The sequence below is a fragment of the Crocodylus porosus genome, unplaced genomic scaffold (genome assembly GCF_001723895.1).
Source record: "Crocodylus porosus isolate Cpor-Errol unplaced genomic scaffold, CroPor_comp1, whole genome shotgun sequence".
In the NCBI taxonomy this organism is placed as follows: domain Eukaryota; kingdom Metazoa; phylum Chordata; order Crocodylia; family Crocodylidae; genus Crocodylus; species Crocodylus porosus.
Window position 1 is genome coordinate 5,010,356 of NW_017728944.1, and position 26,241 is coordinate 5,036,596.

At 46.6% G+C, this 26,241-nt stretch overlaps 1 protein-coding gene across 2 annotated transcripts; it reads left to right on the forward strand.

The window, feature by feature from the left end:
* Positions 1 to 1,921: 1,921 nt before the first annotated feature.
* Positions 1,922 to 26,241, forward strand: DBF4B (DBF4 zinc finger B). Of its 2 annotated transcripts, XM_019550451.1 has the most exons (12): positions 1,922 to 1,996; positions 3,458 to 3,630; positions 5,276 to 5,482; positions 7,460 to 7,510; positions 10,291 to 10,360; positions 12,234 to 12,304; positions 13,108 to 13,144; positions 18,837 to 18,882; positions 21,669 to 21,785; positions 22,093 to 22,219; positions 22,955 to 23,079; positions 23,924 to 26,241. In XM_019550451.1, the coding sequence occupies exons 1-12, from the start codon at positions 1,960 to 1,962 to the stop codon at positions 25,389 to 25,391; spliced, it is 2,529 nt and encodes an 842-aa protein (XP_019405996.1). In that variant the 5' UTR covers positions 1,922 to 1,959; the 3' UTR covers positions 25,392 to 26,241. The 2 variants fall into 2 exon arrangements, with proteins under 2 accessions (XP_019405996.1, XP_019405997.1); XM_019550452.1 differs by lacking the exons at positions 10,291 to 10,360; positions 12,234 to 12,304.

The following is a 26,241-nucleotide window of genomic DNA, read 5'->3' on the forward strand; positions in this document are numbered from 1 at the left end:
TTGAACCTTCCCTACCAGCCCCATTGGCAGGAGTGTATGAAACTTTTTTGACCAGCACTAGGAGAATTGTACATAAAGGGACAATGGGGATTTTAATTTTTCTAATGCCTTGGCCTTCATGTGACTAATTACATGGCTGAGCCATTATTAACAGAACAAATAATTTGAATACAAATCATCACAGTATCAGCAACACGGTTGTACCACATTGTCATATGGCCATGTACTGAGATACCTGATCTGCTCTAAATAATTCAGGAAGTGAGGTTTGAAAAAAGACACTTGTTCTGGAGCCTGCTGAATGTAAGTGTTGCTCAGAGCTATGGCAGGTCACTGCTCTTGTATAGCACCAAATACTGGAATCTTTATTCCTGCAATTTCCAACTGATTTTAGTAGCATAGCAGTGCCACCTACCCCGGGCATCTCTTGCTGGGTTACAATACCAGCACATTGCATTGTGATGCAAACCTGAACAGGTGCTAGCCTGGGCCCAGCACATTAGTGGTGGGCACATGGAAAAGTTCATCCCTTGAAGTCTAAGCCCCTCTTCCCTGCCAAATATGAGGACAGCATGTGGCAGTTAGGCCATTAATGCTCTGGGTGTGAGGATTTTTATAGGGAGCCAGGAGGATTCAGTCCATCTCAGCTTATTTATCTGCAGAGAGGGTAGTTAGCCATGTTGATCTGAAGTCGGGAAGAAGGCAAAGTAGACGCGCAGCTTATAGGCTAAATCAGAGATGCAGGAGCTTTTGTGAGCAAAAGCTCACTTCAGCAGAGGCTAGGTGAGAGGACACGACAGCCTGCTCTCTGCATGTCCTTTCATAGCATCTGATTAAGTTATCTTCTGCTCATGAAAGATTATGCATCTCTGATTCATAATAGAGCAGTGATTCTCAACCAGGTGCTGTGGTGCCTTGAGATCCTTTCAGAGGTGCTGTCAGTGTCAGCACTTAGGTGTGCACACATGATTCACAAGATAGACACAAGATGAGCCCAGTCAGGTGCTTGTCTAGTCTCCTCTTAAAGACCTCCAGAGTAGGGGAGAGCACCACCTCCCTTGGGAGCCCCTTCCAGATTCTGGTCACCCCGACCATAACGAAGTTCTTCCTGATATCCAATATAAATCTGCCCCCTCTCAGTTTGTGGCCGTTGTTTCTAGTTACCGCAAAGGGCACCCTGGTAAACATAATATCTCCTATTCCTTGCTGCTTGCCCCCCTGCTGAGTTTGTTGATGGCCACTAAATCCCGTCTCAGCCTTCTGAGGTGATTTCCAACAGGAAGCCTCAGCGGTAAACACCTTCTGGCCCGTTGTGATCTTTGTGTTCTTTGCAACAGAAGAGTTGCTTTGTCACAGTGGTTCTCCTCTCATGAGGCCTGAAGCACCCCTTGGAGCATGCCAGCTCTTTGTTTTCACTTGTTTTTTGGCCATGGGACAATAACAGAGTAATTCTCCTGTTGCCAAGACCTCAGAGGGACCACAATGGGGCAGGAGGTTTTTAAAACACCGTTGAATCTCTGGCTTCAGCACGTGAATCACGGGTGCTCATGCACATGGCACCCCATGGCACCCTCCTCAAAAGATCTCGGGGCACCCCAGGCCTAGTTGAGAATCAACTGCTCCGCACTTTTCCCTACTGAAAAAAAAAATCAGTGGTGGGTGAGGGGTGACATTTTCCGGGTTGGGAAGGGAGAAGGTCTAAAAAAGACTGAAGCCCTCCATTGTATGCATTGATCTGCAGTGACCCGTCTTCACCGGCAGGGGGTCAGGAGCGCGGCCTGACCCGTTTTGTCCCTCGCGTGCAGCCGTCGCTCCGGCTGTTGCAGCGTTTGAATGGGTGGAGCGGGCGAGGAAATTTAAACCGGGGGGCGGCCGCTGCGGCGCGGGGCTGGGCCGCAGCGTGGGGAGCCCGAGGCGCCCCCACTTCCTCTCCTCTCCTCTCCTCTCCTGGCGGCTCCGATGGCTGCAGCCCGGCCCGAGCTTGAGCCCGAGCCTGGTGAGTGATGAGCTGCCCTGGGAGCCCCGCGGGCGCGATCCCTGCGACGCCGAGGGCCGCAGGGCCCGCGCCCCGCCGGAGGCCCCCTGCACCCCGACCGACCCGCGGGGTGGAGGGGAGCGGCCTTGCCTTGCCTTCCTCTTACACTTGTGACCTGCTGGCTTCGCTTGGCGACCCCTCGCTCTTGTCCTTGGGGCGAGAGTCCTCAGTCCCACACACTTTCTCTTTGCCGTTTCATATTTCGTCAGTCTTGTGTGCGCCCTCAAGCCCCCCCCTCACCCCCCCACCTTTCTAAACTGAACAGGCCTAGCCTTGTTAGTCTCTCCTGTGATGGGGGCCCCTCCGGATGGCCCATCATCCTCACTGCCCTTCTCTGTCCTCTCTGAGGTGCAGTGACTGGAGCTGGGCACGGTATTCAAGAAGTGGACATGCCAGGGATTTACAAAAGGGCTACAGAAGTGGAGACCGAGGGGGGATTTAGTAGCAGCCTTCAGCTACCTGAAGTGGGGTTGGAAAGAGGACAGAGATGGACTGTTCTCAGTGGCGGCAGGTGACAGAACAAGGAGCAACGGTGTCAAGTTGCAACAAGAGCAGCTGACATATTAGGAAGAATGGCCTCACTAGGAAGGTAGTAAAATGCTGGAGCAGGTTACCCATAAAGGTGGTGGGATCTCCATCCAGGGGGGCTTTCAAAACCTGGGTGGATGAAGCCTTGGCTGGAATGGTCTAGATGGGGTTGGCCCTGCTATGAGCAGGGGTTGGACTAGATGTGACCTCCTGAGGTCCTCTCCAGCCCTCATGTTCTATGATGTTATTTTCTGTTTTGTTTGTAATTCCCTTCTTAATGATCTCTAATTAATAAGAATCCTTCCTTAATAATCTTACACTTCCCTTCAAAGGAGATCACAGCACTCCACGGGGCTTTAGTCCCCTGGTTGAGAATTACTGAGCTTATCTCTAGGGCTAACAGCCTCAGTTACATTCAGAGCTCCCGTTTTGACTCAGATTAACCTCACTTGATTCCAGGGGCAGATATTTCACAGGGCCATGGGGCAATGAGCACATGCCTCCGTAAGATCCCAGGATAAATATCTTTGTCCCAGGCTAAATTGGCTGTCTGTGTTTACCTTCACTTCTTCCCCAGGCAATGGGATGGTTTCCCACCTGGAGCTACATGGGGTTTTGGAGGAGTAGAAGGCAGTTACTGATATGGAGACCTGGCAAGAGGCTTGGAATAATGCCCAGCTCTTAAACACACTGCCCTTGCACTTCTCTGTGATGAGAGTGGGGCATAGGAGGAGGGATTCAGGGAAACAATAGGAGACAGCATCATTTCTTCTTTGGAACTGTGCTGGGTTCTGTGTTGCTCTGCAGTATTTAGGTCTGTTATCCCTGCTCCTCCTATAGATTCTCTTTACTTCCCATCACCCATATGACCAACATAGTGGTGTGCCTTTTTAGCAGCTCGGGTGCACTGCAGAGCAGACAAAGGACAAAGACAACACCTAGGGAAGCAGTCGGAAACAGCTGGCTCCTTCCGTAACCAGCCTTTCTTGGGGAAATCCTTCTACCTGGACCTGCCAAACAACAAGAACACACAGTTTCTGCTGGAAACCATAAAGCATCTGGGTGGGGTGAGTGCGAAGGAACCTCTCCCTGGGAAAGCTCAGAAAGAATAAAGCAGCTGTGTATTAACTCCAGAAGAGGCAAAGGAGTGATCAGTGCTTTAGGAGCATGGTGTTAAGGGCCAGGAATGCTGCATGGATTTGAGGGAGGCAGTAGAATACAACATGCCTCTTTAAAAAAAAATAAACCCAAACCAGACCCTAACTTACTTTCTAGTGGTGCATTCCTGAGTAACTCCAGGCAGTTTACTGTTTGTGCTCCCGTTTCCCAAGTGAAGGAGGCCTAGATTGTTCTCAGGGCTACATATGAGGCCTGTTTCATCATCATAGTTGCTTATCATTTTCTTCATGTGGAGCTTAGCTTTCAAAATGGTTCTAATGCAATGGTGCTCAACTTTCTAGCTCCATTGTCCTAGTCCCCCAGGCAGGGTTGGGCCTCAGGCCTGATCCAGCATGGGGTAGTGCACCACATTGGGGTGTGATTTGATCCTGTGTGCTAGTCTGACCCTGTGCATTGAATCTGGCCATGTGGTGACCCTGTGAGCTGGTGCAGTCTGGATCATGGGCTGAACTCAGCCCACAGACCAGAGATGAGCACTGCTACTCTAGTCTCATCTGTGGGAGCTGCTCTTCAAAAGCTCAGGAAAGTCCATTTCTACCTAGCCCTGACTTACCTAGGTACCTAAATGGGAGCTGAGCTCTCAAACTTGGTGACTTCAAAAACAGTCCTTCTGGAGAGTAGGCAGCATAACCATACATCCTGGTTTGGCCTAAACGGTCCTGGATTTTGTAAGCTGTCCTGGCTGGTTGGTGAAAATTGAAACCAGAGTCCTGAAATCAGCCACCTAACGTGATCTCTTCTTTCCCTACTGGCTCTACAGCTCATGAGTGTGTGTAAGCAGTGCTGGCCTTAGGGAAAAAGGCGCCCTGGGTAAACTTGTATTTTGGTGCCTCCCCGCCACCCAAGTCAGAGGCAGATAGGCAGGGGTATGGAGCACAGTCCAGTGGGGAGGCAAAGCGGCATGGAGTGCCAGGTGTGTGGAGGGGCAGACATCGTTGCTACTGTGCAGGAGCAAAGTGGGCAGACTGGAGCAGGCACCACCCTTCCTGCATGTGCTGACCTGGCTTCTCCTGAGCAGTGGCTAGAGATGGGGGCTGGGCTGGGCTAGGCAGTGCTCCAGTACAACTGCCTTATTCCTGCACAGAAGCAGTGTTGCCTGCTGGCCTGGCTCATCATGCTGCTCTGCCTTCACTTGAAATATAGTGTCCCATATTTCCTTTAAAATAATATGGTCACTGTAGGATTAGGTGACTCTGGATGAGGATTTTTGGGCACAGGACCCTGGGGGAGAGTTCTGTGCACACATGTGAATTAACTATGGGCTGTATTCAGAACCTCTATTTAGTCCATGCTGGCCAGCATGACTGGGAGGAGGGCTAAGTAGAGAAGACAGTTAAGGGATGGTGTTGGATGGGAGAAATTGCTTATAAAATACAGACAAAGTCACATTCAACTTCTCTTGCCCACTGGGCAGCTGCAGGTGGGGTAAGCTAAAGGCAGTGGTTACTTCATTTGAATGGCTACTGAAAAGTTTCAGATTTTAATATACTGTTGTGGCTCTGCAGCTGGTTATATTTTTATCTCTGAGTCTAGATGATCGAAAGCTTTCTGAGCAAAGAAGTCAGCTATGTGGTTTCCAGCAGCAAAGAGGCCAAACTAGACAGCAGGCTTGGGAGGCAGACCAAGAAACAAAGCTGCACTGCCTCCTGGGACGACAAGGCAAAGATCCTGCCCTCTGTTACATCCAAAGGGGGGTGCCATGCAAGGCCTTCTCCCAAGCCAGCAGACAGTGTAAATACTGTAAGTATTCAAGGCTTGAAGCAGAGGTGGTTTTGAGAGGGGAGGGCCAGAGAACAGCAATGGATGTGGGATGTACTTGACTCAGCCTTGCTTGAACACACCTGTTCTGTGTTTGTCTTTGAGCAGGACTGGTACACCGATCGGTGACCTCTGGTCTTGAGACGGGGGCTGAAGCTGTGAGGTTTTTTAGTTTTCTAGTATATTCCATCCCAAATATTCTGTAATCCATCTACAAGGTTTGGTAGAACAGCCATCTTATAGCAACACTATGGTATGCAAGGTAGGCTAACAAATGAAACAACAGGGGAAACTATTGGGAGGTAAACTGACCCCCCCACAGCACAGCTGGGATGTTCACATTGACTTGATGACATACTTAGGAAGACTATAGAAACTTATAACTTCCTGTTAAACTCGTATATTGGTTTATAAATGAATGCATCCTCTTGCATGAATGCATGCTCAGGGGTGCTGATGTCCAATAGCACAGCTTAATAGGTAGTTCAAGCTGAAGCTGGAAAGCTAGCTCAAATACTGAAAGAAATTGTTTGTCCGTCTGATTAATATCTGATGAATACTAGTATACGATTTACTTCTTGTGTGGTGTTGGCTCATGTCCTGCCTGACTTGTTCTGGTACTGTTTAGTGGGGAAGAGATGAATCTTATTCTACCCCTAAGAGTAAGAACAGAGCTTCCTGTTGCTGGACTGGGCAGCCCTGCTCACAAAGGAGAAGAAGCATCAGGGAGTTGCTGTTGGCTTGTCAAACTGGGGAGGTCAGTGGGACTCCCACCTGTCCTCTCCCACCTGCAAGGAAAACTTCAGGATTACACTGCTCATGTTTGGCGCTCCTTTGCCTGACATGGGGGCAAGCAGGGTGGATAAAAATCAAAGATTTCTTTTAAAAATATTAAAAATTGGATTTTTAAAATTTAAATCAGAATATTTTATTTAATTGTATTTTGTTTTTGTTTTTTGTGTACGTATAGTCAAGCCCTTACCTTTCTCTAAAAGTGCAAAGTTTCACGAAGTTAAATGAATAAGGGATATGAAATGACAAGACCGCACTTGTAGAAAACAACGGTTAAATCGAGGCTTCCTGACCAGTGACTTAAGTCATGATTTAAATTGATTTAATCTAAATCAAATTCACCCTGGATGCAAGAGATTACTATACAACAGCATTTCAACTTTGTCTTGCCCTGTATATTGGGAGGTCTGGAAGGGCAGAAATTAGAGCTGCTAGGGAAAAGAGTCCTTCACATGACCTCCTCAGTGTGCGCTCTTTAATGGTTTGGGTTGACAAAGATTTTGAGTAATCAATGACTCGGTGGAACTGCTTATACTTTATAGTATATAAAACACTGAGGGGATGAGGCTGCTCATGACTACTGATAGCTTTCCACATTAATAAAATGGAGAAGTAACCTACAAGATCTAATGAGACACCCTGCTACAGTATGGCCTGTGCTGGATGGTCTGACACAGGTCAGGCGGCTTCACTTCAGACACAGGGGATTTCCCCTTGTCTTCCTGCTGCATTACCCACCTGGACCCTTGCTGCAGGCAGAGCCATGCTGCTGAACCTGACCTGCAGGTGTGGATATGTATAACTTTGGCTTTTCCTGGCCTGTGTTGCAAGGCTGCCTTCCACCCTTGAGATGGGGTGTGGAAAGTAGAGCCTCCCAAGATACAAAGATTGCTTGTGGCTGCTCAAGAGAAGCCAGTCTTTGGCCAATGGAGAGCATCTTCAGTGTAGAGCTTAACATGGGGGGAAATGCTCCAACTTTAAAAATCTCCCTCCCTAGGGAATGCTAAAACCTGTTGCTCAGGAGTGGGAAGCATAGAATGGGGGTGATGCTTTGAAGTGCAGCGGCCTCTATAACACTGAGCTGCCCAAAGCGAGCAGGTCATATGTACTGCTCCCACCTTTCTGACTTCTGCTTTAACACACTGCTTGCTGTGTCTCTTCTTTCAGGCTCTGATCAGCAGGGGAAAGGAGCTGCTGCAAAAAGTCATAAGGAATCAGGTGAGTAGCAAACTGATGTGCTTTCTGTATAAATGGATATGTTTGAGGCACTGGGCTCCAGTCTGTCCTCAGGGCAGAGTCCCTGTTCTGTCTTCTTGTCACACACCCTCCGGGATTATCATTGGTGTAAATTCTCTATTTAAACTAGCACTTCCAGGCAGGCTTTCCAGGCAGTTTGTATTGGTTAAGGGTTAGCTGCTTGGGCAGTGCCTCCCTTGTTGTTTGTGTTGGACAGAATGGGGCCTTATGCCCCTGACACTTATCTTGCTGCGACCTCAGCAAACCCTTGGCTCAACAAGGCCCCAGCTTCTAGCAGCTTTTCTCCTCCCTTCATCCCTTGTTATCTGTAGTTTAATGTGGTCTCTGCTTCTAACTCAGTTTTTCCCCTACCTCTTTCTGCTACTTTCCTGGAAAATAGTACCAGGCTTGGTTGGTCTGCCATAGATATGAGTAAGGAGTTTCAAGGCTCTTGAAGATTACTCGTAAAAGTGACACACAGTCCAGAAAGCTATGTTTGAAGGAGGGCTCAATAAGAGGGCAGCTAATTGGCACACACAACTAAATAGTGAAAGGCTAAACTGGTGTGGGTATCTGTAGCTCCCCTCTATGTTGTATTTATACTGTGATTAGTTTGTTAATCATGGCATAAGTGGCAAGATGTGCACCTGATTTAAGGTGCCATAAAATGGGAAATATGCTATAAAAATGTTACACAAATAATGGAGAATACTTTTGTGGCTGGTTTGTGTGATGCCTTCAATTTAATCTGTGGCCTAGGCTGACAGTCAGCTCATTGTTGGTTTGGGGCTGGAACCGGGCTGGGGTTGGGAACCAGCCCTAGGACTGACAGTCAGTTGACTTAAAGCCCCGTGCCTGACAGCTGGGCCAGAGCTGCTGGGTATGGGGTTTTGACAATCAGCTGATTGTTGGCCCTTGCCCAGATATCCCCTGGTCTCAGATCTGAGGCTGTCCAGTTCAGAGACAACAGGACAGATTCTTGATCAGCTAAGCTGGAAATAGTTATTCTGCCTTCCAGTAGGATGGAACAGGCTGCCCAGTGTCACTACTCTAAATACCAGTCATTTCCCAGTATGTGAGAGAATGAATTTTGTACTGTTGAGCAGTGATGCTGCAGCTTTACCTATGGGAAGACCATGGTTTTGAAATGCAGTGGTTCTCAAAATGGTATCTAATAAAATCCTGGGGCTGATGCTGTGACAACAAGAAAAAGGATCACCCTGGCCCTTTCAGAAGGGAAGGGAAAAGGGAAAACTCTTCCTTGGGACTGTCCCAAGAAGTAGCTTTGTTTGGTCTCCTTCTCTCCTGACTAGTGTGACTAGCCCTAATGTGACTTCGTAAGGGACAAGCCTCTGACTTTGAGACCCTGGCTTTTTTCAGTTTCTGGCTTCCCCAGTGAGCCGTAGCACCCCCACCTCTGCAGCCTCCTCCTTTTCAGTCAGCTCCTGAAAAGCAGGAAGAAGTGTTTTCCTCTTTAAAAGAGGGTTATCAGAGTGCTAGTGCCCCAAGCAGCACAGCAAACGCTGCTTCAAAACAAGCAGTCTTTATTATGCCCTTGCAGCTCTCTCTGTCCTCATTTTTCTTTCTCTGTGTCTACTCTGGGACCGTCGCTTCCTGTCCAGCTTCCTCAAAGCTTCACTCCCTGGGGCTCAGTGAGCTATACTTGCAACAGAACAGTTACAAAATTTATTGTTTTAACCTGCTAACAACACTCACCCAATACAATGAAACATTATGACATGGGGAACAAATCAAAGAGCAGTCTGTGGCCTGCTGTCAGGCCTAGATTGCCATCTGCCTCTAGGGTGAAAAGGGTATCTAGATGTCCTACTTGGGGAACTATATACTAGCATTATTTACCGTAGTCTGCCCATACTGAGCTTCCCAAAGTGCTCCCCATTGCAACTTCAGGCAAGAACCCAGCTTGTCTAGGCTTCTTTGTCACAGGTATTTGGTCCTGTCCTTAAAGTCTCTGAATCACTTGACTGATGTGATTCAGAGTCCAAACTTGCAACCTGTCAAGGCCAGAAAAGCTGCAAGGCAGCCATTGGAACAGTGTGCATTCAGGCTGCTGACAGATGTTCATTTGAAGGCAGGATGGGATCTAATCTGCAATCCCAACAGTCATACCTCCTGCTGTGCCACACATGTGTGGCAGAAAGCACAATTTTGGAATTGGGGAACATGCCATAGTACCAGTAGAGGGGGAGCCAAGGATTGTGATGCTGGACTCCTCCTGCTCCAGAAAGTTGAAAGTCAGGTGCCTGATAACTAACTCATTGTTAGCTGGCTCTGGAGATCCATGGCACTAGTTTGGGTCCCCATGTGATTACCAGAGCTGGCTGACAGTCAGCTGCTTGGAGCCACTCTTATGCTTGAATCCTTGTGCAGTCCTGATCAGTCAATCTGCTGATGGTCAGCTGATTGAGACCACACTGGAACAGTCTTGATCAGTGGATTGTTGGTACTGTACTGGGCCAGTTACAATTGTGCAGTCTGCTCCGCCATGCATTCAGTTTAAAGTGGGATAAAAGCCAGCCAAAATGTTATTACACAAAATATGTGTAATATGTTATGTAATAAAACTTTGTGGCTGGTTTTCTGTTTCATTGTGCTGTTAATCCCCTGAATGTGCAGCTGTTTTGTGCTTTAAGATGCAAGTAACTGATTAAGCATGTTGTAAGTGGAACATATGTCTGGCGCTTCAGACTGGCTTTCTGTGTCCAGGTCTGTGTTTCACCAAGTCTCTTCTCTTTGTGCAGGACACCTGGGTTGGCAGTAGTATCCTTGCCAACGCTCGCTCCTGGGGTGTCCGGATCCTGCATGTGGACGGTATCCTTCTCCATGGATTGTGTGCATGGGAATTTATGGCTAATGATCTTCCAGTCTGTAGCTTCCTGTCAGATTAGTGAACGTGGGGGTAGGGGTGATTTGGTGTATCTGGTTATAGGAAAGGAAGAATTATTCAAAGAATGGCTCACATCAAACTGAGGCTTTGCTGCTTGAGGACTCAAGGTCTCTATGGGAGTATCTTTAGAAGTTCATCGACTCTGTTAGCAAAAGGAGTGGGCTTGGTCAGAATCCCCTCTCCTTCTTCTCTCCCTTGCGTTCTATGGCCCTTCTCTTTCCCACCTAATGCAGCTGTTGCATTCAACAATTAGAATAATACCTGGTAGCCTTGCTGATTTGACAGTCTCAAAGTACAGACAAGGGGTGATAACAGAATAGTCAGGGGTAGCAGCTTGTCCTGCTAAAGTACCTCAGTCCAAGTGATGAACTCTAACTACTGGGCACTTGTTCTCCATCTTTGAGAGAGTCAGTGCCAGAGGAAAACATTGGAGCCATTTGGTGCAGATTCCTGTTGCTAGCAATGGAGTCAAGAACAAATCTTTCAGTTTAGTGCTCTGAGAGGCTGTCATGACAGTGACTTAAGGTTGCTGCTACCCTGAACTGGACTCAGATTAGTGGTAAAGGTTTCATATTTATTTGTGCTTGCAGATTTGCATCCTGGCTCCAGTTTGCCAGACTTTAAGGCATAAATTAACTTTCTCTGCATGTCTTCTGCATTGTGGAAGTACCAACATTGGTTGTACCAATTGGAAGTACCAATTGGACTTGAATTATGCTCAGCTCCAGAGGTGTAACTGGCCAGTTCTCTGCCCTGGGCTGTGGCAGCACATGGTATCAGAGCAGCAGCTGGAGCTTTGCTACTGCCAGGGAAGATGTCTTATTTTTTTCCTGCCAAAAATCTGTGTTTAAATGGCTGTTTGACACATGGCGGCAGCAAAAAAGGGGGATGACCTCTTTTCCCACCTGTAGCAGTGAACCTCTGCACCGTGTGCTGCTGCCATCTCCTGGGGCACAGTGCACCACCTCTGCTACTTGGCTTTCCCCGCTGTCAGAGCCACTGCAGGGAAGGTGCAGGAAGATGGGGTTGGGAGGGTGACCCCCCCCAGCTTCTTTTTTGTATTTCCCCCCACTTTAGCAGTGCTTTGAATTTGTTTCTTGCTTACCTACCCATTGTCATGCTACTTTGTTCCCACTCAGACCTTAGTCCTTGGTTTTCTTTTTGTGGCTGAAGGAAAATGTGCAATATTGCAATTTTGCCAGAAGATGGCAGGCTAGGGCTATGCAGCCTTACTCTTTATGGTGTAGGTTGGGGGTGTCAAAGTTATCCAGCCCTGTAGTCCTGCTATTCTGTGCACAGAGTGAGCCCTGAAATGCGGCCAGCATGTGCTGCATGTAACAAGCAGGGCTAGACTGGCTGAACATGCTGCATGTGGTTTGGAGGCCTTGCACAGGATGTGTGCTACATGTGGCACTCTGCCAGATCAGTCTTGCATGCTAACTCTGGTATGGTATGGCCTGGCTCTGGAGCCAGTGCTCAAGGCCAGTCCAGCATGGGTGCTGCATGTAGCAAGTGCCTTGGATTGTTCCCCCCCACCATGTGTGGCACCTGCAGCTCCAGATCCAGCATGTGTGCCAAACCTGGCTCCCCACATTGCATGCAGTGGTGCAGGATCAGTCTAACACCTGCAGGCTGAATTTTAGGGCTCCATGGATCGGATCTGACCTGCAGGCTGTATGTTTGACACCCCTGGTCTAGATAGGCTGTTATACTTAATACTCTGCTCACTGGAAGCAAGGAGGAACTGTTTCCTTTATTTTATTTGGGCTTGGCTCTTTAACACCCTACCCTGCACAGAAATGATGGCCTACATTCAACAACTGCTGCTCACCATGTCAGGAGCAAGGAAATCCAGTCAGAAGATGGAGGTAACTGATGTAAACCTGGTCCAAGTTGGGATCTTCTTGGGACCAGGAATAGAAATGGGTGTACTTTTCACTTCAGCTCCCTGAAGAGTCAGGGAAACAAGTCTTTCACAACAGAATGGATCATTGATTTCTCTCAACACTCCATATCAATGAGTAAACTATTCCCCATGAATTAGTTCTTATTCCAATGCACTTCAATGTCTGTCATGATCTAGATGACTGTGTATAAAAACTGATAAGGTTCAAAATCATACAAAGATTGAGTAATGAGAATGGATGTAATGTTAGAGTGATCTGACTTGAAATAATCACAATCTAAGGGAATGCACTTTAATACAGCTAAATGCAAGGGAATATGTTTGGGAGCTTAAGAAAAGGAGGTTAATACCTCCAGGGCATGACATTTTGTCTTGCAAAGCAGTAACTCAGTGACTTAAATGTTATAGTTAGGTAAGTGCTTCAGTGTGAACGTTCACTTCAGAGCTGAAGATGGAGTACAGGGTCAATATGCCAGGCTTTTAGATTAATTCTGTTTCTCATGGTGTTTGAAATGGGTGCAAGGTAGGGGTGACACTGCATTGAAAGGGACAGCTTGGTTAACCTTGTTTCAAGGAATCTATTTGCTGATCTGGTCTTGGCCTTATCCAGATGCTGCAGGATAAGACCAAAACACTGCAAACTAAAAAAAATCTCATTTGTGGTGCAGCAACCCTGTGAGGTGCATTCTCTTTTCTCATTGCTTTGGAATCAGAGTTGCATATGCCATCAGTGTCTGACTCTGTCTCTTTTCTCCCTTTATCTAGGTAATAAGCCTTGCATTTGGGCCAAGAGTTCCTAAAGGTTAGTACAGGTGCTTGGTTCTTGGCTTTACTATATGCAAAGCTGGTTGGGAATCAGCATTTGAAACCCAAATTAAAATTTTTACAGAACAAAGCTTGTCTTATCAAAGCTGCTTTTGTTGACTATTCCAACAACATTTTACTGGCTTTGCTTGCTGTACTCTGAGGTGTAGGTGGTGCTTTGAGGGTGTATAGATGAGCTGTGGCTTTATGCTTTTTGATTTCAGGAACTCATAAAATGAAGTTATAGTACAGTACAGCCAGGGCTTTTGGACTCTTGAGTAGTGACAAGAATTGCCACAAGCGATACATTTTCTGAATTCACTGTTAGCTGCATAATTGAAAGTCTCAAATAATACTCTGACAGAGAGGGGAACATTTAAAGGGAGAAAATGGAGATCCTGCCTCTTGCTCCTTTACAAATTGCCAAAGGTGGTTAGCCAAGTTTGAAGGTTAGCAGGGTGGCATCTCAGGGTGTGGGCATACATAACACTTAGACCGGGGTGGGCAAAATGTGGCCTGGGGACTGGATGCGGCCTGCCAGGCCATTCTGCCCGGCCCATGGGGGCCCCCCTCCCCCCAAATTTAGAAAATTAATATTTATCTGCCCCTGGCTGCCTGTCATGTGGCTGTTGATGGCTTGCCAAAACTCAGTAAGCGGCCCTTCTCCCGAAATAATTGCTAGCCCCTAACTTGGACTGTTATAAATAAGTGGTCACTCCTTAAGAATGTCATCCTAAAAGCACAAGGGAAGTCCATTCTGGCCTGAAGGAAAAGGACTGGGAGACCCTCTTGGCTCAATAGGGAACTTATAGAACTCTTGAATCTGAAAAGAAGCTTATCAGGGATGGAAGTCGGGAACTACCACTAAGGAGGATTATGCAGCAATGTCCTGCACCTGTACGGAGTGGACCAGAAAAGCCAAGGCTGAAACTGAACTCAAACTGGCTACGGGAATCAAAAACAATAAAAAGTCCTTCTTTAAATATGTGGGAAGTTGAAAAAAAAAAACAAAGGCAACATTAGACCCTTGCTGAACCAAATGGGGTAGCTGACAACTGACACCCAGGAAAAAGCTAATCTTCTCAATGATTCCTTTGCCTCGGTTTTCCACCAGCCCAAGGGGATCGCCCTGCCTGACAGGACTCAGGATTCCCAGGGTAAGGGCAATCGTACGCCTATAATCAGCAAAGATCTTGTAAGGGAACAGCTTGAGAGGCTGGACATTCGCAAGTCAGCTGGCCTGGATGGAGTGCACCCAAGAGTGCTAAAGAGTTGGCTGACATCATAGTATGACCAATGGCAAGGATATTTGAGAACTCGTGGTGCTTGGGAGAGGTTCCTGAAGATTGGAAGAGGGCCAGTATGGTACGAAGGAAGGAAGGAAAATCCAGGGAACTGCAAGCCAATCAGTTTAACCTCAATCCCTGGAAAGATCTTGGGGGGGAAAAAAATCATCGAAGAAACCATCAAAAACAGGCTAATGGAAGGCAACATTCTGAGGAAGAGCCAATGTGGCATTGTTGCAGGTAGGTCTTGCCTGACCAACTTCACTTCCTTCTATGACCAGGTGACGCATCACCTGGATAAAGGAGAAGAGGTTGATGACATATATTTAAATTTCAAAAAAGTTTTTGACTTGGTCTCCTATGATATCCTCATGGTTAAATTGGGGAACTGCAGCCTTGACCACCTTACGGTCCAGTGGCTGGGGAACTGGCTCCGTGGTCAGACCCAGAAAGTGATAATCGATGGAACTGAGTCAAAATGGCACATGGTGACCGGTGGTGTCCCCCAGGGCTTAGTACTTGGACAAGTACTCTTTAATATATTCATAAATGATCTGGATTTTGGTGTCAGAAGTCAACTGGCTAAGTTCACAGACAACACCAAATTACGGGGAAGTGTGGTCATGCTAGAGGATAGGCTGGCAATTCAGATCTCCCTGGACTGGTTTTTGATCCACCCACCAAGGTGGGTGGATCAAAACCTGATGACATTCAACACAGAGAAATGCAAGGTGCTCTGCCTCAGGAGAAAAAACCCACATCATACTTGTAGGCTTGGGAGTGCTACACTCACTAGCACCACGACCTAAAGAGGCTTGGGGGTGATGATTGACCACAAGAGTAACATGAGCCACCAATGCAATGCTGCAGCCAGCAAAGCAAATAAAACTCTGGCTTGTATCTACTGATGCACCTTAAACAAGACTCAAGAAGTCATCCTCCTGCTTTACTCTGCCCTGGTGAGGCCGCAGCTGGAGTACTGCATCCAGTTTTTGGGCTCCTTACTTCATAAAGGATATGGAGAAGTTTGAGAGAGTCCAGAGGAAAACCATGCACATAATTAGGGGTCAAGAGAGCAGGCCTTAGGAGAGGCTGAGAGGCGTGGGACTCTTCAGCCTGCAGAAGCAAAGGCTCAGGGGTGACTTGGTGGCAACCTATAAGTATACACAAGGGGTGTACGTCAGGACTTGGGACAATGTCCGTTCACCAGGGCACCCCAAGGGAAGACAAGGTCTAATGGTCACAAACTGCTGGAACAACATTTTGGATTGGACATAAGGAAAAACATAATTACTGCCTGAGTCTCCAGAGTCTGGAATAGACTTCCCCCTCCTCCTCCGAAGTGATGCAAGGACCTACTCTGTATACCTTTGAGAAATGCTTGGATGCTTATCCTGCTGGGGTGATCTGACCACAGCTGACTTCCTGCCCCTTGGGCAGGGGGCTGGACCCGATGATCTTGGAAGGTCCCTTCCAGCCCTAATGTCTATGAAATCTACTGAGCTAGGGGGAAGAGGGAATTGAAATTGAAATTGAAACTGTTTTCCCAGAAAATCTTTTTAAAGCTAGAGCCTGCAGCAGAGACCTTGGGTAGCGCCCTCTTTCCTGAGAAAGATAGAAGCAGGGGGGCAGTCAGTTGGATTCTTCCTTCTCTGCTAGGGAAATCCTGGAGAAACTGTGGGGCTTTGACATCATTATAATACCTAAAAGGTGATTGTTCAATTCTTGGAACCCTTGGCAGCATATGTACAGGCACCTCTGAACGAACACAATTATGACCCAGTTCCCTTTGAGCTTCTTGAAACAGTTTAGTATGTGTCCACACTATTAAGAGACTTACTGGTTCAGAGTGGCACTAGCTTTTGTGGACAAGGACCTACTGTGTCAGATGCTATGAAAAGACTGGCAGAAAGAAAAGCTTATATGTAGAAGGGAAAGGGATAGGGGGTGGGAAGGGAAGTGTTATTGCTAAGAGTGGTAATAAGTGGATTGATTAGATAAACTGAGAAGAACAAAACAGTTAACACTTGGAGGGATGCCAGAATTAACAGCTATTTGAGGTAATAGAATAAGAAACCATGGTCCCTGCTGAGACTGTGGTTAATACAGTCCAATCTTTGGATGACTACTTTTTTTGCAGTTTCACATTCAGCTATGTGTGTTCTGGGTTTTTTTGAGCTCTTTTGTTTAATGATAGCTACTCTGAGGTCAGTGTGAAATGCCTAGGGATGTTAAAGTGTGTTCTGCCATGTGTTTTTGTGCATTTTTGGAATTGATGTTGAATCGGTATCCATTGCTTTGTATGGCCAATATAGAGGGGCGCTGTAAGCACATGATGACATATATAATCTTGGTGGAGGAGTGGGTGAATGAACCTTGATGTTATAATTTGTGGCATTTGGAACAGTGATGATGTGGTCTGTGTTGATGAGCAGGCATAAACTGGCATTTGAGTTTGTAGCAAGGCGTGGTGGCATGGTGAGAAATTGAATGAGATAATCTATTGCTGGAAAGACATTGTCTGAGTCTAGTGGAGTTGCCTGTAAGCCAAGACAGACTTGTCCCCTCAAGGCTAGCTTGAAATGGTTGCCATGTATCTGGGAGAGGTTGGAGGTCCATTACTATTACTGTTGTGTCTGAGATGTTCAAGCTGAGAGCTACAGAGGGACTTGGTTGTCCTTGTCATGGGGTTGGGTCAAGAGGTTCCTAGTAACAAATGACTCAAGATGACTGGAGGATTTTCAGAAGCAGGAGGAAAAGCTGATCATCGATGCTATACACTAAACTTCTGTCAGGGGAGGGGATGTGTAGTTGCCTCAACTTTTCAGCTTCAGAATAACAGTAACTGAAAGAGTTTGTCACTGTTTAAAACTTTGACCAACATATTCAATGTGCAGGTCAGCTGGTCGCAGTCCAGCTATAGCTGCTAAAATGTGCCTTTTAGCAAGTGCTGGAACATCTTGGCCATGTACTCATCAAGGATAGCTCACTAAAGAAAGAGAAATTGTTATCATATGTGCTTATATCTGTTAGAGCAAATCTAGTCAAAGCAAGGGTGGGCAGCCCTCTTGTTCCTGAGAGCCCAAGATTGAAACTTGTCCATTCTGGCATAAGTTCATCTGAAAGGTGCAAAAAGGGTCAATATTTCTAGTTTTCCAGTCCTTTAAGAGGAGACTGTCCAGTCTTCCTTTTAAATTTTGGCAGATTCTCTATAAAGGTACCTAGAAGCAGAATGAATGCTTAAACCATTGGCTGAGAATGCATGGAGTAGGATTTCCCCTTAGCTACTGTTCTGAGTAGCTTGTCCTAACTTGAGAAATGCCAGGTCCCTTCTACTTAGTGCTGTCTGCAAAGCAACAAAATCATGATATGGGGGTCAAGGCAGTGCCTAATCTTTTCCTGGGAGATAACCTGATTCCCTGTTGGATAAACGTCCAATAAATCCTGACATCCTACTAAATCTATATTCAATTCTTCCCATTACCTGCTCTTCTCTAGAAATTGATAACTTCTATCTCTTCCACAAAGCGTGCTGATAGTGGCAGCTATTGGTAACTTGGAACACTCTGGTTCTTGCTGTATAGCACATCTGTATTCAAATAACTAACATCTGTATATCATTCTTCATGGTGGCTGCTTCCTCTAAACTTGTAACACATTCATATTCTATTGCTTACTGTATTGCAAGTACAGTAAAAGCTTCATTATCCGGCACTTTTACCATCCGGAATTCTCTATTAACTGGCATCTCTCAGAGACACCATCTTGCTATACTGTTTACTTTAAATATTTTAACTAGAATATAAGGAATAATAAAGTTAAAATATTAAACGTTGTTATATCATAGTTAAAATGTTATATTAAAAGTTTATATCACAGTTAAAATGAAGGCTTAGTTTCTTTCTTGAAAAAAACCGCAGATAACCAGCATATTTGATTAACTGCACTCCCCATTCCCCATGGGTGCCAGTTAACAGAGGTTTTACTGTATGAGGTAGTCAAAAATGTTGAGGGCTCTGGAATTGTCAGTGACAGGGAGACTTCTGGCACCTGCTTAGACATTGGAAGCTGGTGGTCAAGGGAATATGTTGGCAGTTTTTCACTAAAACTAGTAGTGAAAGGTATTCATCAAAATGTCAGCATCATCACTAGGTTCCAGAGCTGACCTGTAGAATGAAGTGTAGGTGCCACTTGGTGTGATTGAACGAGGCTTTCTGAAGGCTGGCAAACAGCTCTGCCTTGGTTGTGCTTGGTTCATATTTAAGGGTAGCTTAGCATCCAGAATTATTAAAAATGCCAAGAAAACTTTTTAACTTCTAGAGCCCCTTTCTTTGTAGGCAGGAACTGAATGAAGGGGTATGGGGTATGTCCAGGAAGCTGCTAACTGAGGAATTGTTCTTCCAGTGGGAAAATTGAAGCCTCCATTTCTGAAGATTGAAGACCAGAGCAGGTGGGTGAGAGCTGCTTAAATCTGACATGTCTCTGACTTTGAGGCTGAGCTGTGCTGTCAAGGTTGCTGGGGTTTACTTTGTGTACACTGCTTGCCCTCTCATATCCAGGGGCAGAAGTGTATGGCTCAGCTTTGCCATGGCTTAGTTCCTTCCAAGACCTCTGTTCTCATCAGGGAGTTGTTGATTTCCCTGAAGAGGTGGGGGTGGGTGGTGGCAAGAGTACAGAAAGTGACAGGGAGAAGAAGGATACTAGAATAAGACCAAGGTTTACTTCCACCTCATCTAGGGATTCTTTGTGTGACCATGGACAAGACACTTATTCTCTTTGATTTCAGTTCACTATCAGATGAGCATAGACTGCATGGGACCAGACTACTTTGTGGTTAGAGCATTTTACCAAGGGGTGATGGTCTTGCTGGGGCTTCTACTCTACCACTCACTTGTAGCAGTGCTGGTCTTCTAAATCTGTGGAGAAGCCTTTTCAGTCTTCCCTATTTGGTACAGGAGCAAAGGCAGCTTAACAAGAGTTGCCTATTTAAAGCATTTCACTATCTTAAAGAAAAGTGAGGCAAATGCAATATCTAAAGCATCTGTGCTTTAGTTGCTCTGAAGTAAACTTGTAATGGGACCTGCAAAAGCAGCTACCTGAAGGGAAGCGACCTGCAAAAGCAGCTACCTGAAGGGAAGCCTTCACTCCATCCCCCAAATTAAAACAAAGGAAACTTACTTTGTTCAACAGTGCCCTGGAACTGAGGGAGTGCACCTGTCTTGTTTCAAGAGGATCACTTTATTGTTAACATAAGTTTAACTAGTATTCAGATCAGGCAACAAGAGTGCCAAAAACATACTTGTGCCTGGGAGGATGTGTAGGCTGGATCCCAGGATCTCTCAGTTCTTGCTGGTGGTTCAGCTAGTTTTTCATTTCCTGTCATCCTCTGCTCTACCCCAATCCTCCTCAGGCTCGTAGTCAGATACGCAGTCATTGATGACATCTAATATCTTTTTGGTGTATCTTAATGAAAGGCATTGATACCCCCTTTCAAGCTAAGTGAAGAATTTTTATAAGTTTCTACGTTCATTGTTTAGTATTGTTTAACTAGGATGAGCCTCAGAGGTTATATCGGTTAGGTTTTACTCTTCCTACTGAGTGTTATTCTTTATGGTAAAAGTTTTCAGTTACTTTGTTTGTGTTACCGTGGTTATAGGCAGACAAGGTTCTTTGGATAGATGTGATCTCTTTTATTAGACCAACTATATAGTTGGAAAAATTTTCTTTGCAAGCTTTCAGGCACAAGCACCCTTCTTCAGGCACAGGGAGAGGTTGCTGGTGTAATGTGCACTGTCCTGCGTAGAATAGAAGCCAATATGCAAACTGCAGGTCTGTGAAGATGCAAATGCCTGGCAGTGAGAGTCTGAGGGAATGGGGATAATAGATGTGAGACAGGGGGAATGTTGAATTGGTGACAGAGTGTAGCTGGTAACATGCAGACAAGTTACCTGGGGTTATCAAATGGCAGGCGGATTATAATGTGCCATAAATTCAATGTCCATATCTAGTCCATGATTTTTTGTATCCAGTAGATTTATGAAATCATGTTCATACACTTGGCTACGAAAGGTGTTCTGTAAATTCTCTTTGAGGATTAGAGCTGAGAGACTGGAGAGAGTGGTTGTCTTGTGAGAAGTGTGCACCCACAGATAATAGGGTATTTTTGTCTGTGATAGACTTTCGGTGTGTGCTCATTCTGGTACACAGTTGTTGTTTGGATTCTCCTACATATTTTTATATTTCCATGGCTTTTATATTACATATTTTTATATTACCGTGGTTAAGCACTTAGTTAATGTTTTCATGTTTAAATCAGCAGACGCATGGAATCTGGCCTTGAAAGTCTGTCTTTAGACAATATTTACTGGGAATGTAGTATTTGAGTTACAGGCTTACAGCAGCAACATGCAGTTTCTATCATTATTTAATGCAGGATGTATACAAGATGGAGGCATTTATGCCAAGGCTTCTAATGTGTTCATTGTACTATAGAGCTAAATATTGGATCTTGTAGTTACCTGCAGCAAAATGCAAAGAAAGAATGTCGGCATTTATGACTTTTTTCCATGCTTTTTTTGGAACTTTAGCACTCTAACAGCAGATGAAGCAGAGAGTGAAAGGTGTTGCCAAATCACCTGGGCCAAGGACAGTCTTTTTATTCTCCTGCATACTTGGTGCAAGTGGATCCTAGTCCAAATCAAGGACTTGATCACTGCTGCGGTCCAAATGATAAATATAAACCATGTCAGTATCTTGTGGCCCAGGTTTGACAATAAAGGGAACCAAGCTGGGGAAGGAGAAAACTAGATCCCTCTCAAATGTCACCAGCATAATCTTGCTAGAAATAAATGGGACTGGCTTACACTCTTCAGAAAATGTTGATTATCAGACAAAAACAGATTTGTGCATGGGGGTTGGGAGGGAAAGAGACAGTGAATTTTCTTTCTATTTTTAAAGGGGTAGGGGGGTGAAGGATGAGAAGCTGCCTGTCTTGCTGCTTTTCCCAGAAATCATGGCAAAGCTGGACCTTGTGTAAACATTGAATCTTGGAATGGCACCAGGTTTGATTTTGCTCTTAATCCAGTGAGAAAGGGAAACCTTGAGGGGTGTCACAGCAGTTGTGGGTAATGGTGTCGGGGGCAAATGCCAGGCCAGAGAATGAAAAAGGTGTCTTGCTGACTCAAGAAACTGTGACCTGATTATGGGTTTGTCATAATTTTGCTTTTGCTCTTTCAGGCGATTCAGGCCCTTACACCACCAGTTCAAGAGCTTCCCTGATCTGAACTTCTTGGCACCAAAAGGTTGCAGCCCATTTGAGCCTCTGAAAAGCCCCTCAAGCTCCTGCAAAACCAGGTATAGTAATTTGCATCTCACCTTATGCAAGCTGCCACTAAACTTCATGTGCCCATACTGGTTGACTCCCTTCAGGCTGCCCCTTGTTCCTGTGGTTCAAGGCAAAGACACTTTCCCTTCTCCAGTTTTTTTATTTTATGGGCTCTACCCAACCTGACCATTGAGGCTGACTCTCCCAGATGGGGGGGGGAGGGCTGGACAATGGGCAGAGTCCCTTGCTTTTTGCTTTGTAACTGACCATGCTTTCCCAACAGCAGCCCTCATGCAGGATCTGACCACTGGGGGTTCTTGTGTTGCTTCCTTGCAGAGTCCCTGAGGGCTGTATGATTCTCAGTGAAAGAGATAAGAGCCCCCAGTCCACCCTACCAACCATGCCGAAAAAGAGGAAGGGGTTTTGTGAGTGCTGTCAGGAGACCTTTGAAGATCTACAGCTGGTAAGAGCCCTATTTGCTCCCAGTCCCAAACCAGACCTAATTCTTCACTGGACTCCCTAGCTCTTGCTAGGTTCTGGCTTGAGTCTCGACACTCCGTGGGAAGATGTAATCATAACAGCCCCTTTTAAGAGGGGAAAGGAATAGATTATATAACCAAAGTCTTATATTTGTGGTGTTTAATTGACCCAGCCTCCTAGCCAAAGGCTGGGATTGGGCTGTGACCTTTGACCTCCTGTCCTGGCAAAGCAGCCCAAGTTCTCTGGAGGAACAGAGCAAACAAATCACATGGATTAGTGGTGTGCAAAAGTCTGGGAGATGGGATTGTTACAAGTAGTGCCATGCCAACCTTTGGGAACCAAGGTCATGGGCATTACAGGTTCTGTAGTCCCATGATAAGCTGATAAACTGAATGGTTAGGGATTGGCTTAGTGCAGGGGTTAAGGGTTTGCCTTTTCCTGGAAGTGATGCTGAGCAGCTTACCTATTTGTACCCAGATTTGTTAGGTCTGTTAGCCCCATAGGCTACACAAGGGCTTATGCACACTTTTGGTTTCTAGCCTTCCCCCAGCAGCTGCCATCCAGGCATTCTCTCTTGACTCTGGCCAGTTATTGTATGTTGACTGCACTCTGGTCTCATATGCATGATACTGTGGGAGGAAGCTACCGGCTCAAACTTCCACCTTCCTGCCTGACCTGATGTCTTCCAAATGCTCTCTTACTCTGCCATTTCTTTCAGCACCTTCAAAGCTCCCACCACAGGCAGTTTGCACTGGATGACTTTCAATATGCAGCTGTAGACCATCTCATCTCCCAGCTCATCAATGACTTTGTAGAGCTCCCAGATTGGTTCTCATCATCCAGGTAACTCATACGGGGCAGCAAGGCAGGGATGCTGTGAATTGGTTACCATGGGATTTATTGCCTTGTGCCTTCAGCTAGGCTGAACTGAAATACCAGCATGTCGGGATTTGTCAAGCTTAAGTAATGGGACCTTTCAGTCCAGATCAGTGGGGTGGGGGCTGGGGTGGTGGTAAATCTGTAGGGAGTCAACAGGTCACTGAGCAGTCAAATATACAACCTCTGGTGATGAACAGGCTCCACTGCCCCCCCAGGCCTTGCTATCTTGGCGAAAAAGAGTCTGGATGAGTTGTAAAGGAGTTCCAGTCAGTTTCCAGGGGATTTGAGTTGATTCCTCTCACCAGTTGGACCCTCAAATACATGACCAAACTACTATGCACTCCTCTCTCTCTAAGCTTGCCCTCAATTTTCCAATGGAAAATTCCCCAGACCCTTCACATGTCCTTTACTCCTATGAAATTGCTCTTTTGCCCACTCCAGCACAGGTTGTCCATTCTGTTCCAGGACTTGGCACACCTAAAATTTTAAACCCTCCTCTGTGTTTCATCCTCTTCCCTGTCATGCATATGATTTGGGCCACCCTGGTCTCCATCAGGAGGATGAGAACATGTTCTGCCAAGGCTGGTTGTGGTTACTCTGTCCTGCCAGCAGGTGACACTCTCTCAAACTCCATCAGCCATGTATCCTTGAATAGGCTGTGCCTGTGCTACCTGTTGTCCATCTGCCCTTCTCAGTGTAGGGACTCTGACACCCCAGGTATTACATAGGTTTCCTGCTGGGTTGCTGTCAGCTCTGATATTGCTGCATGCCTTGGAACTCATGCTAAATTAAGATTTTTCTTTCCTAGCGTATCTTGCTCTCCTGCAGCAGATGCATGTTCCAGTTCTCAAGCAAATGCCATGAGAGCACCAGCTGCAGGACTGGGGAGGAAGGACTTGCAGGCTTCTGGGAAAGACTTCTGCCTCAATGCAGAAGACAGGCTCAGCTTGTTGAATGGGGAATGTTCCCTGAGTCCTGAAGAGAAGCCCAGTGAGAGAGTTGACCAGCCCTCTCCTGTTCTGGAACTGTCTGCTAAGGACTGCCTCTTAGGGCTGTCTGCAAAGCCAGTGCTACAGACTGGGCCCCCTGCTGGAGACAGGCCAGCTAAAAAAGTCCTTGCTGGGTGCAGCAACACAGGTGGGTCTGCTGTGAGTGGTGCTGCTGGCTCAGTCCCTGTTCCTGATCTCAACCATGGGACCTGTTGCAGTAGTGGGGAGAGAGCTGCCTGTTCACCTGGATCTGCTCCTCAGCAAACGCTCAGACCCATAAGCTGCTGTCCAAGAGATTTGTCCTGCTCTAGGAAACGTAAACTTTCTTCCTCTCCAAGTGCATGTGTGGAAAAGAAGTGGAAGATGCAGCTGGGTAGTGATCCCCTCTGTCTGGATACATGGACAGGCTCAACGGGCTGCAGGCTGGTTCATCAGGAAGCGGGGCAGGGTGCTTTGAGGCACAGCCTTTTGGCTGTGGCCAGGGCTGACAGAACTGCTCCATCATACACTTTTGGAGCGGGAGAGCTCTTGCTATCTTCCAGCAGGCCCTGCAGTTCCCCTGCCCTATGGGTGCTCCATAACCAGGACCCTGGGGATCCCAAATCACCATCAGACCACCTAGGGCCTCCATTCGTGGATGTTGTCTCCCTAGAGGCAGCCCAGGTGAGCACAGCCCCTCTGTGTAACCAGACCAAAGGGCATCAAAGCTACCAAGGAGGGCAGCCCAAAGAGGACACAGAGTCTCCTTGCCAAGTGCATGACTCTGGCCTTGAGCTTCATTCTGCCGTGAGCCAGTCTGGCTGTCCCACCTGGCATGGCCCCCTAGCTAACAAAAGGGAGCACTGCAGCTCTCCCAGTGTCTGCCGTGTTGGACTAGTTGAGAGTGTGGTACCTGAGACTGCCAATGCTGGAGACCACTGTACAAGCATAACCATTCATCCCGATGTCCTTCAGCCTCTCCCGTCTAACCCACAGGCTTGTCCTGACCTTGAAAATTTGACCACCACCTCCTCGAGGTCAGACTGGGACATTCAGCTATTCTCCACTCTTGATAGTCTCCAAAGCACCAGGATACAGCCCATAGATGGGGAGATGCTCAGGAGGACCTGTACTGATGTGCAAGAGAGTGGGTATGAGTCCCATCTCTACTCTGTCTTGAAGCAGAAGCCAGAGCTGGATTGGGCAGGTAAAGATGACAAGAGTCGCTGGAACTGTTGGACAGAAATGGAAGGAGCGCCTTACCGAAGTTTGAGACCTGCTTGGACAGCTAGACCAGCTAGGCATTAGCCCATAGCTTGCTGCATAGGCCCTTAAAATCCTATGGCTCACCAACTGAGTACTGTCACAAAGGGCACCCAGCTGAATTGGCTGTGGCATCTGATTTCCCTGGTGTTAACAGAAAGCCTGTGCCTGGCCAGAGAAGAGCTGGGCCAGTTCATAACATTTGTTTGGGAGTGCTGCTCTTCTGGTGAAAGTAGTCACCACTCTATCTGCAACAATGCTTGGGGACTGCTTGCACTCTTGGACAGTGCCTATGTGAAGATTCCCCAGCCTGACCCAGCCAGCATGGGCAAAATGAGCACTTAACCGGCCATCTTCCCATTTAAGCAACATTGTGTATCCTCATGTCCAGTTCCCAAAATGAGGAGTCTGCATAAGTGAATGCTGTAGTGATCAGACCCTATACTGTGCTTTGCAGAATGTATCTTGTGGGAGAGGGGGTAGAATTGCATGAGCAACTACTGTCTCTCCGTTGTGGCACAACTACAAACATGAATTGGACACTACAATGAATTAGACCAGTGGGGCCATAGAAAAAGCTGACTTCCTCTCCAAGTGACTCTGCTCTGAGCAGGATGAGCTTTTATGGGCTCTCACATTCTCTTCACTATTTCTCCATATCTCCAGAGACTACCTCACTTCCTTCTTGTGGTGCTGATAATGAGGAGAAACGGAGATGATGCCTGTATTGATTCTATATCGATGTCTTGTTAGCTCATGCTCTGCCTGGCATGTGGTCTGATCTCTCTCTCCTGTCTCAGTCTTAGCAGGCTGGAAGTTGCAGACATTTGTCTAGTATTTAATCTCTTGTTTTTAGAAAATTTTAAAAAGTGGAATAAACTGAGTGCTGATCAAG

Coding starts and splice junctions, on each gene's coding strand:
- DBF4B (XM_019550451.1), top strand. CDS start 1,960: ATGGCTGCAGCCCGGCCCGAGCTTGAGCCCGAGCCTG. Junction 1,997..3,457: donor CGAGCTTGAGCCCGAGCCTG/GTGAGTGATGAG, acceptor GTGCCTTTTTAG/CAGCTCGGGTGCACTGCAGA. Junction 7,511..10,290: donor AAAAAGTCATAAGGAATCAG/GTGAGTAGCAAA, acceptor CTCTTTGTGCAG/GACACCTGGGTTGGCAGTAG.